At 39.9% G+C, this 11,856-nt stretch overlaps 1 protein-coding gene across 2 annotated transcripts in view; it reads left to right on the forward strand.

Annotated features, from left to right (window-relative positions):
- Window positions 1-11,856, forward strand: part of CANX (calnexin) — a 29,674-nt gene that overhangs the window by 14,977 nt on the left and 2,841 nt on the right. For both annotated transcript variants that reach the window (XM_033096033.1, XM_033096034.1), the window contains exons 5-14: window positions 454-595; window positions 1,039-1,120; window positions 1,612-1,804; window positions 3,315-3,504; window positions 6,393-6,506; window positions 7,170-7,326; window positions 8,513-8,728; window positions 9,407-9,526; window positions 10,427-10,553; window positions 10,727-10,806. In XM_033096033.1, the coding sequence (XP_032951924.1) occupies window positions 454-595; window positions 1,039-1,120; window positions 1,612-1,804; window positions 3,315-3,504; window positions 6,393-6,506; window positions 7,170-7,326; window positions 8,513-8,728; window positions 9,407-9,526; window positions 10,427-10,553; window positions 10,727-10,806 (1,421 nt within the window). The remainder of the gene's footprint in view (window positions 1-453; window positions 596-1,038; window positions 1,121-1,611; window positions 1,805-3,314; window positions 3,505-6,392; window positions 6,507-7,169; window positions 7,327-8,512; window positions 8,729-9,406; window positions 9,527-10,426; window positions 10,554-10,726; window positions 10,807-11,856) is intronic.

Below are 11,856 nucleotides of genomic sequence, written 5' to 3' on the forward strand. Positions count from 1 at the left end.
GAGATTTAAATTTGATTTAAATATAATAACACATTGATGTTTGAAGTGTTTCCATGGTGTCTCTTAAGACTAGTTTAAAAGGAGTATATATACATTTTAAGATTTTTCCTTAGAATTTTTTCTGTCTTTATGTGTTCCATTATGTTTTATAGGATTAGACCTGTCTCTCTTACGCCATAAAACAGACACGTAATTTATCACCTGTGCTGTTGTATGTTGGAAGTGGAAGGTCTTTTCTAGGCATTAGTAAAATAAATATGCTACAGGTTTTTAGAAACCATGTCCTAATATTTGTCAAATATATGTGTTACTAGGCCAGCTCCCATAGGTACATGGAATATGTTAAAATATGCCAGTATGATACGCTTGCACAACTTGGAGTTTTGTTTGTTACCGTTTAAACATCCTTCAAGGTATAGTTCAGGAGTGGACCTTTTTGTGTGTATTTTGTAGGAAAATGGGAGGTAGATGAAATGAAGGACACAAAGCTTCCAGGTGATAAAGGACTTGTACTGATGTCTCGGGCCAAGCATCATGCCATCTCCGCTAAACTGAACAAGCCCTTCCTGTTTGATACCAAGCCTCTCATTGTTCAGTAAGTGAAGCACGTCTTCGATAGAAGCTTTCTAGGAAGGGTGATCTGAGAAGACAGTATCAAACTATGAGAATTATTATGTGTTACAATACGGATTTTTGAGTGTATTTAAGCATCCTGTAATCTAATACTTTTTCCTACCCAATAAATTATTTTGAAAGAAACTGGATAGTCTTCCTCTTGATAGGAAATGAACTTCTGGACTTTGCAAAAAATACTTGCTGGAAATCTGCATTAAGCTTTCATTTTATTTTACTTATTTTGTGTGTATAGGGGGAGGGCATTGGGAAGCCATTCAAAAGTAACAGAATATGGAATGTTTCCTGAGGATAAATATACGACCTTTGATAAAACCTGTGACCAAGATGGGGAAAGGGGAAATCAATAAGAAGTTTGATTTTTCAAAGTGCCATATGGTTTTCTGCTTTTCTCTCTGAAATTAGGTATGAGGTTAATTTCCAAAATGGAATAGAATGTGGTGGTGCGTATGTGAAACTGCTTTCCAAAACCCCAGAACTCAACCTGGTGGGTACTTCCTATTTCTTTATGTGGCCATCCACAATTACCTTTTAAGACTCTTAGAGAAACGGAAAGAAAATTTTGTAAGACCTGTGAAAATAAAGGCCTCTTCTGCTGTTGAAATATTTTAGATGGTAGGGAATATTGACTTTGACATTCTGTGCTTTTAATTTGAAATGTGAATTTCAGAGCTGTTCTGTCTTATCCCTGGTCTCTGTTCTGTGTAATTGTTAGTTGTAGCAAACGTATTTCTTTGTTTTATGAAAGAAGCAGTAACTATCTAGATATATGTGCATTATTTTTCTCATGTAAAATTTCCTGGTAATTGCTGGTTGAAAAGGATTTCACTGGTATTTAGATGAACCTCATAAATAAACCAGCTTTCCCTGTAATGTGATACTAATTTATTTGGGATTTTATAAAAGGACTTAATACACTTTTGAAAAGTTATTTGAACACTTTGATTTACTTAAAATAATCCATTTTTATTTCTGAAGGACCAGTTCCATGACAAGACCCCTTACACGATCATGTTTGGTCCAGATAAATGTGGAGAGGACTATAAACTGCACTTCATCTTCCGCCACAAAAACCCCAAAACAGGCGTATATGAAGAAAAGCACGCTAAGAGGCCAGATGCAGACCTGAAGACCTATTTTACTGATAAGAAAACACATCTTTATACATTAAGTAAGGAAAACCTTTAATTTGGGGGTTTTATGGCCCTACAGGTTTATCATTCGCTTAGGTTGCACTCCTGGAGAAGACTCAAGCCTGCAAATCAGTCTCTATTGATTTAGTATCTTAGTGGTGAATTGAGAATTGGGGTTTGAAGCAATTTTATGTTCCATAAAGAGCTTCTTCGCTGATGCCCTCATTTCTACACTTTGTTTATTTTCTTGTTGATAAAATGTTAAGTCACAGGACATACAGTAGAAATATATGCAGTATTTTCAAATTACCTTTTAGTTGAACTTTGCTTGGATGCTCCAACACCTGGACAGTTGAGTTTAATCGTTTGGACATTGAAATGGATTTTTTATTTTATTTTAATGAAGCTTTTTCTGCTGGTTTGAGATCACATAAACTTGCCTCTTAAAGAATACAATAACTTTTTTCTTCATATAACAAAGTAATACATATTCAATATACAAATTCAGAAGATATGTGTTAAGCCATTTGTGAATAAACACGTGTACATGTATAAACACGTGTAATTTTTTATTGAAAGTTAAACATCCTATATTTCACTTGCTCTCTTAACTTTACAAGTGTGAGAATACATACTGATAACACTGCTACCTTCATCACCATTGAGAACAATGGCATAGTATTCCGTTGTCTTCTATAGTACCATGTTTCCCCGAAAATAAGACCTAGCCGGACAATCAGCTCTAATGCGTCTTTCGGAGCAAAAATTAATATAAGACCCGTTTTTATTTTACTATAATATAAGACCGGGTCTTATATGATATGATATGATATGGTATCATACCTGGTCTTATGTTAATTTTTGCTCCAAAAGACGCATTAGAGCTGATTGTCTGGCTAGGTCTTGTTTTCGGGTAAACATGGTATTTAGAAGTGCTGTGACCCAGTCAGTTGCCAATGAGACATTTAGGTGTGGGATCCAGACTTTAGCCTAAGTCACACTTAAAATGCCTTTATGGATTTAAAATTGGTTTTTCATTCTCCATTGGATTCCAAAAGTACAACCATACGTAGACATGTGGTTTAATACATAAAAAGTTTCGTGTGATTTGAAATTTTGGTGGCAACTCAAAAAAATGAGGAAATGGACCTTTTCTACTGGGATGATTATAATTATAAATTTATTTGCCTGTTGACTGGTGTGTAACCATTTGTGTCAGGCCAGTATTACATTAGTTTATGTACCTTTGGGTTTTTGGATGTTTTTTATGTCCTTAAATGAAGTCTTAGTGTTTTAAATTTTATCTGTCATCTGTTTTAATTCTAAAGATCTGAGCTTGTAGGATTTACAGATAAGGAAAAGAGGATTAACTGGCCTAAGGCCCCAAGACCCTGTTCTGATTCTGTTGCCTGAGGTCTTTACTCTGTGCTTCCTTCCACTTCTGTTAGAAAAATGATCTTTTGTTTTGTGGTAACTTGTGTTGTGGTAAGAAGAACTTGGAATAAGTGGTTAGTTAACTCTTTAAAATTGCATTTAATTGTTTTTCAGTCTTGAATCCAGATAATAGCTTTGAAATATTAGTGGACCAATCTCTTGTGAACAGCGGAAATCTACTAAATGACATGACTCCTCCTGTAAATCCTTCACGTGAAATTGAAGACCCAGAAGACCGGAAGCCCGAAGATTGGGATGAAAGACCAAAAATACCAGATCCTGATGCTGTCAAACCAGATGACTGGTGAGTCTTTGAGTGCAGCGGAGCATTTTGTGTATTCCATATGGCTTGAACAGCTGAATGTTGATTGAGATCTGATAATTTCAGTAATCTGTGATGCAGTCAGTCTAAATAAATGGTAGGAAAAATATAGACCACTGTAGCTGAAAGGGGGCCATATTGATCACCTGGATTGCCTCACAACATTTTGCAATCAACAAAATGCTGAAATTGGTAAGAATTTGCTTATGGCTGACACGGTTGGTTTGTGGCAAAACCTTGGGTCTCTTGGCCTGGCCTTTCCAGTGCTTCTACTGTGTTTCCCCAAAAATAAGACCTAGCCGGACCATCAGCTCTAGTGTGTCCTTTGGAGCAAAAAGTAATACAAGACCCAGTACTGGGTCTTGTATTACTTTTTGCTCCAAAGGACACACTAGAGCTGATGGTCCGGCTAGGTCTTATTTTCGAGGACACACGGTGTGAATTCACATTGAAGCTGGAGTCCTGAAGTTTTAAATTTTAATTTGAAAAATAGTCTTCTTCCTATTGAAACAAAACTCAAGATATCTCTGCTCTGTGCTGGGAGGTGGAATCCAAAGCCACAGGACCCCAGCTGCCCAAACAGCTCCCAGTTCTGTTGTGAGGCAGGTAAATGAAGTTGTCATGCATATGTGAGTGGTCTAATAGTAGGTGTTACTTGGTGACCAAGACACCAGGTGTACCGAATCCAGGGATGTTTTCTCGGAGCAGCGCCAATCAAATTGAGACTAGGGAGTGGGCGAGAGTTAACTAAGTGGTGAAGATGGGAAATGGTGTTCCTGGTTGAAGAACATGAGGTGCTAAAGCAGAGGAGAGCAGGAGTGAGCTCGCTATGTTTGAGGGAAGTGGGGTACATGTGGCCTTTTATGTAGGGGACAGACTGGGGAGTGATGAGAAATGAGAACTGGTGGTTCTCATTGTGCACAAGGTGGTGCTCTTGTACATGACCATGTGTGAAGTCGATACAGTGAATTTGGGAAATGTCAGAAAGTGAACAAGCAAATAATAAAGCGGATCTTCATTTGTGAAGGTATCCCCTTAAGCTTGGCAGTGAAATTCTAGTTGATATTTTTCCTCCCTTAAAATTAAAATATGGGTACCTGAACTTTTATGCTACACCTCGTGTAAATGCCAAGTTTATTTGTGTATTTGGTGAACAGTAGTTTTGGACCCAGCCTTGGTGTTCAGTGTTGTGTTCCTTAACTAGGTGTTTTATTTTTTTATTTTTTTAAAGATTTTATTGGGGAAGCGGAACAGGACTTTTATTGGGGAACAGTGTGTACTTCCAGGACTTTTTCCAAGTCAAGTTGTTGTCCTTTCAGTCTTAGTTGTGGAGGCGTAGCTCAGCTGCAGGTCCAGTTGCCAGTTGTTAGTTGCAGGGGGCGCAGCCCACCATCCCGGAAGTTGAACCGGCAACCTTGTGGTTGAGAGGACACTCTCCAACCAACTGAGCCATCCGGGAGCTCAGCGGCAGCTCAGCTCAAGGTGCCACGTTCAATCTTAGTTGCAGGGGCGGAGCCCACCATCCCTTGCGGGACTCGAAGAATGAACTGGCAACCTTGTGGTTGAGAGCCCACTGGCCCATGTGGGAATCGAACCGGCAGCCTTCGGAGTTAGGAGCACGGAGCTCCAACCGCCTGAGCCACCCGGCCGGCCTAACTGTTTTATTTTGAGGGTGAGGGTGTGAATGTTATCTTAAAAGGGTCAGCTAAATGTTATACAAGTTCAAATTCTCACACAATTAATTTAAAATAGCATAGTTCAAAAATAAGCATAATCCTGAGCAAGGATAGATGATGTCCTTGCTTTCCAACTAAAGTGACACCATCTTGCAGGAACTGCGTGAAACTTTGAAAGTAGGTACTTCTTGATGAACTCTTATTTTGAGTTATAATTCACATACTAAAATCTACCCCTTTAAATTGTACAGTTTAGTGACTTAGTATACTTTCGTTGTTGTGCAACCATCACCACTGTCTAATTCCAGAACATTTTTATTAACCCAAAAAGAAACCCATCCCCATTAAGTAGTTACTCCCTATTTCTACATTCTCTACTTTCTGTCTGTGAATTTGCATATTCTGCACATAGAATTACTTGTGACCTTTTGTCTGGCTTTTTTCACTTAGCATAATGTTACCAAGGTTCATCCATGTTGGAGCATTATCAGTGCTTCATTCCTTTTTATGAGTGAATAAATAGTCCGTTGTGTGGATAGTACCAGTTTTATTTATCCATCTCTTAGTTGATTGACATTTAGGTTGTTTTCCTTTTTTGGCTATGGTTTTAACTAATGCTTCCATGGACATTCCTATACAGGTTTTTGAGTGGATATATATTTTCATTTCTCTTAGGTATATACCTAGGAGTGGAATTGTGGGTCATACAGTATCTCTGTGTTTAACTTTGAGGAACTGCCACACTGTTTTCCACAGTGGTCGTACCATTTTGCTCTCCCACCAGCATGTATGAGGGTTTCATTTTCTCCACAACCTCACCAACACTTGTTTTTGTCAGTCTTTTTTTATTATAGCCATTCTTGGTGTGAGGTGCCATCTTATGGTGGTTTTGATTTGTATTTTCTCGATAGCTAATGATGCTGAACATCTTTTCATGTGCTTTTTGGGCATTTGTATGTCTTTCCAAATTATTTGCTGTTTTTTAAATTGGGGTGTCTCTTTATTATTGATTTGTAAGAGTTCTTTATATATTCTGGATATTCAGCCCTTATTAGCTAGATGATTTACAAATAATTTCTAGGAAGAATTTTGTTTTGAGATTAAGATCTAAATATTTTTAGATTGCCCTGTTTGCACCGCACTATGATTCTCTGGCCAGTGTTGTCATAAGTGGCTTTTTCTTGTGTGTTTAAGGGATGAAGATGCCCCTGCTAAGATTCCTGATGAAGAAGCCACCAAGCCTGATGGCTGGTTGGATGATGAGCCTGAATATGTAGCTGACCCAGATGCGGAGAAGCCAGAGGATTGGTGAGTGCTTTAGCCAGCTATTTAAATGATGGGCTCCTTATTGACATAACAGTTTATACTCGAGTACCGCCAGGTGCCCAAACTTAAGTGTTGAGCTCAACAGATTTAATTAATATTTTCGTATCACTCTTTTCTTAAAAAATTTTTTATTGGGGAATATTGGGGAACAGTGTGTTTTTCCAGGGCCCATCAGCTCCAAGTCGTTGTCCTTCAATCTATTTGTGGAGGGCGCAGCTCAGCTCCAAGTCCAGTTGCCGTTTTCAATCTTTAGTTGTAGGGGGCGATACTCACCATCCCATGGGGGAATTGACCCAGCGACCTTGTTTCTGACAGCTCGCGCTCTAACCAACTGAGTCATCTGGTCACCCCTCTGGCACCTCGTTGTCTTCAGTCTAGTCGTGGAGGGTGCAGCTCACTGGCCCATGTGGGATTTGAACCGGCAACCCTGTTCAACCAACTCGCGCTCCAACCAACTGAGCCATCCAGCCGCCCCTCGTGTCTCTTTTAACGTTGTGAAAACTCCTTGTTACTAGAAATGCAGAAACAAGATGATGTTCATAGTATGACACTGAAAGCATTCTTACAGGCCTTCGAGGGAGCCGGGATGGCAGTTCACAATCCTGCATCACAGAACACGTTTGTAATTGGTTTATGTCTCCACAGGGATGAAGATATGGATGGAGAATGGGAGGCTCCTCAGATTGCCAACCCTAAGTGCGAGTCGGCCCCTGGGTGTGGTGTCTGGCAGCGACCAATGATTGACAACCCTAATTATAAGGGCAAATGGAAGCCCCCCATGATTGACAATCCTAACTACCAGGTGTGTGCCCTGGATGTGCTTCATTGATCTGCTTGTGTTCAAATAGAGGTTTTCTCTGCAGTGAGGCCGCCAGGTTGATCACTGTTTTCAAGCTATTGAATTACAAAGTAAACTTCATAAATTAATGTGTTCAATGTTGAAAAGATAAACCTAGAAACTGGAAAGAAGAGCTTTCATAATTGCTTTGTAACTATGTTTAAAAGCAAAGAAAGAAAATGGCTGACTTGCAGGTTGGGCACCCTGCTATCGTGTGGTGGGGTGCTGCAGCCACGATGCAAATTGGCAATCTGTGTGGTGGGGTGGGTAGGGGACTGGGAGTCGGTTTCCCAACCACCAGTCAGCTCGCTGCTTGACTTCAGTATCTTGAACTGGAAAAAGACTGTGAGGTTCAAATGAGATGATGAGAATACAGGTAGTGATGTTATAAAGCTTCATGTTTACTATGGATGTGTAATCACTCAGACCCTGGCCTCGTTTCTGTTTCCATCCTACTCAAATGATTTATAATCATTAATTTCCACTGTCGCACTTCAAAATGTAAGGTTTAGGTCTGTGTCTATGCATATGCCATGTGTATACTTTTCTGTTTTAAAATGTATTTTTTAATTGTGCAGTCAAACAGTAAGGTTAAAAACTGCTCTTTAAAAACACTGCCCTTTGGCTCTTATGTTGACGGCCATTTAGGCGGGTTGCCGTTTTCTACTTGTTGAGTCCTTGGTGCAGTCATCGTCCGTGTACATGTCTGGGTGCACGTGGTGACCGTTGCTCTAGGTAGTTACTAGAGATGAAATGGCTTGTTGAAGACCACGTACATTTTAAAGCACCACTAAAGAAGTCTATACCCACATATGCTCCCACTACTACGAGGAAACTAGTTGCTATGAGGAAACTAGTTGCTAAGACTAGATAGAGGCTGTTGGAATGTGCCAGGCAGAGTGAGGTGTTGATTTGAATCAAGGTGGATGTTACTAGAAATGGAAAGCATTTGGAGTCCAGACATCTTAGAGGCAGAGTATATGGACTTAAACATTAGCATTTATTGTTTTCTTCCTGTTACTCAATAAAATTTCACAAAGTTGGCACTTATCTTCATTTATCCTGCAGAATTCATCTTAATTCTTATTTAGGTTAACCATAAATTGTGTTGATCATTACCTGAATTATTTTTTAAAATATTTTTCTCTAGGGAATCTGGAAACCCCGGAAAATACCAAATCCAGATTTCTTTGAAGATCTGGAACCTTTCAAAATGACTCCTTTTAGTGCTGTTGGTTTGGAACTGTGGTCCATGACCTCGGACATTTTTTTTGACAACTTTATCGTTTGTGGCGATCGAAGAGTTGTTGATGACTGGGCCAGTGATGGATGGGGTCTGAAAAAAGCTGCCGATGGGGCTGCCGAGGTTTGTGCTGGCTGTTTCTTGAGCATTTATTCTTGTAATTACAGATAACTAGTTGCTACTTTTGTGAAAACCTATCTTCTAGAGTTTGTCTTCTCCCTTATTTGGGTATATTGGCATAAAAAATAATCTTATGGCTGCTAAAGACAAAATATTGGGTTGCTAAAGACAAAATATTTGGTTTTGGGACATGATTACATCTAATGTGGCTTTAGAATCTCTGTTTCATGTAGGGAATTTTTATTACTATTGTGTTAAAATATATTTAACAAAATTTGCCATTCAGAGTATATTTTAATGCACTCTTAAATCTTGAATCTTGGTTTATCCACTATGTGGAATTTTTAAGCAGTTGGTCATATGACTGAGCTGTGAATTAAAGATCTAGAGACATTAAGATCAAAAAATTCTTCATACACTGGTCCCTGAAATTAAGAGAGCCTTTTGCTGGTGATTAAGAAACCAGCTTTTACACCTGTGAAAGGGAACTCAACCTTGATGAGAAGGACAACAGGAAAATGGAGGCTTTTCTCTTCTCTCCTTTCTATGCCGTATGAACATCTTGGCTTGAACCCTTTGAACAGAGCTGGAGTCGCGCCACACAGTCTGAACAGCAGTCCGGTGCAGCCTGTATTGATGTCAAAAGCTAGAATTTAAGGTCGTTCCTGTCTTGTTTTTCAGCCAGGTGTAGTGGGGCAGATGCTTGAGGCAGCGGAGGAGCGCCCCTGGCTCTGGGTCGTCTACATTTTGACGGTAGCACTGCCTGTGTTTCTCGTTATCCTCTTCTGCTGTTCTGGAAAGGTATGAGGTTTGATTTGGTTTTGAGTCACTTTTAGAACGAACTCGTATGATGTTAAAAAAAAAAAATAACTAAGATCTGTTGCCTGAGGTTTTCTTTGTAGCAACTCAGTAGTGACTGGGCCCCGTTCGGTATTAGCTTCTGAAACCTTATTCACTAATCTCAGTGGCCATGAACTGTGCACAGACGGGAGTAGGATTGTAGCCCTCTGTTTCTAGTAGTATTTAAGAGTAACTATATTACTCTTAATATTTGGCAGCAGCTTTCTGGGGTGGGGAGGGAAACAACAGAAAAACACTTATGTATAAAACCAGCCATCTGGGCACAAACCAGCTTTTCCTCTGGCATAGATATTTCTATTTATACACTTTATAGTTCATTCTTGATTTCTCATTACCTACTCCTCCCTCAGCATCCCTACGCTTTTCCTCAAAAAATACATGTGGGAGGAGTACAGCCTTATTTTAGTTTTTCTTGTTCAGCCTTTGTCACATGCAATCGAAAAGAGAAGAAAATTTTGTCTAGGCTCTCTATTTCTATTAAATGATGTTGCTTCACCTGCATCTTTGCTGCACTCAAGATGCTTTATAACTTGGTCCCAAAGTGCCTTTTCCAGCCTTAGCATCACCACTATTCTGCAAGTCTGTGTCTCAGTCACCTTGACTATTTATACCTGCACGTTTCTGCCTGACCCCTTTGTTCGTACTGTTCCCTCTGTCTTCAACCCCACACACTCTCACCCAAGGGAAAGTTCCCAGGGCAGGAAGGCCGCCTTACGCACTTCTGTGTATCTGCCTCAGTCTGCAGCCTGGTACCGAGCATGGCTCATAGGCATTCAGTCGTTGTCTAACATGCTGTATAACAGTGGGGACAAAACTGTTGTCCTCTGGGGAACATTACAGAAGCAGTCCAGTCCTGTGGAGTACAAGAAGACAGATGCTCCTCAGCCAGATGTGAAGGAGGAGGAAGAAGAGAAGGAAGAGGAAAAGGACAAGGGAGATGAGGAGGAAGAAGGTGAAGAGAAGCTTGGTAAGAAGTAGATCCCATAGTATCTGCTTTAAGCCCAGATCCTAAGTTGTTTCAAACCCTTCTAAGCAAGTTACTATAAAGGTTGTTTTAGGTGCATTCTAATGCTAATTGTCTGATTTCTGAAAACAAGTATAAGGTTTTGCTCAGTTGTTTTACTTTGACTTCTATCTTAGAAGAGAAACAAAAAAGTGATGCTGAAGAAGATGGTGGCACTGTCAGTCAAGAGGAGGAAGATAGGAAACCTAAAGCAGAGGTAACAGAAAGGGGTACATTTTCTACTTTTAAGTTGAGGGAGTATTTTCATAGGGTAATTTTAATAGCTGTAGCTGTAAATTCTGTTATAGACAGTTTTGCAAAAGTGCAATTCTTAGAAATATAGATCAACATGTTACGACTTCACATTACCTCTGAATCTCACAAGTCTTTTTTTTGTGCTGAAAATGATTTTTAGAATAAGTAGAAGATTATAGGGGAAAACTAATAAAATGCTTTCTAAGATGGCAACTGTTTTATTTTACCGTTCTGTCTCTTCATCCACCTCTCCTCACTGCCCTTAAAAAGTATTTCTTGCACAAATCACTGCATTCTAAAATTTTTGTCCCTGTTGCTCATGGATTCATTAATTTATTCAGAATACAAATACTTGTGGAGTGCTCATTATGTGCCAAGCATCATCAGTGAACAAGACAAAGATACCCTGCCTTTGGGGAGCTTAAATTCTAGTGGCAGAAAACACTAAGCAGTAGACATAAGGAAGTAAATGAACAGTATGTTATAAAGCGATAGGCCATGAAAAATAAAAGTAGGCCAGGAAAAGGTACTGAAAGTGCTGGAGGTGGGGTTGACTGCAGTGTTAACGATGGTAGGCCTCATTGAAGAGGTGACATTTGAACGAAGATTTGAAGAGATCAAGGACTTTTCCATGGAGATGTCCACGGGAAAAGCATTCCTGGCAGAGAGAACAGCCAGTACAAGGGGCAGTATGGCCGATAGAGTGAGCAAGCAGAGAAAAGCGGGGTTTGGGAAAGGCTCCAGGTTAGGTCCTCACCTAATTAGGTCTCCTACACTTTGAACGGGCTTGGCTTTTCCTCTTAGTGAAATGGGAGTGACCCGGTCTGATTACTCCAGCTGCTATGTTTTCTACAGAGCAGGGAGAATCAGGGAGACTAGTTAGGAAGCTGCTGTGATAATCCAAGCTAGATATGGTGGTTCTGAGCAGGGTGATAGGCAAAGAGGGTGTGAGAACTCGGGGCTTCTGGATCTGGATTTTCTGGTGGATTGGTTATGAGGTATGAGGGAAAGA

The sequence above is a fragment of the Rhinolophus ferrumequinum genome, chromosome 24 (genome assembly GCF_004115265.2).
Source record: "Rhinolophus ferrumequinum isolate MPI-CBG mRhiFer1 chromosome 24, mRhiFer1_v1.p, whole genome shotgun sequence".
NCBI classification, from domain to species: Eukaryota; Metazoa; Chordata; class Mammalia; order Chiroptera; family Rhinolophidae; genus Rhinolophus; species Rhinolophus ferrumequinum.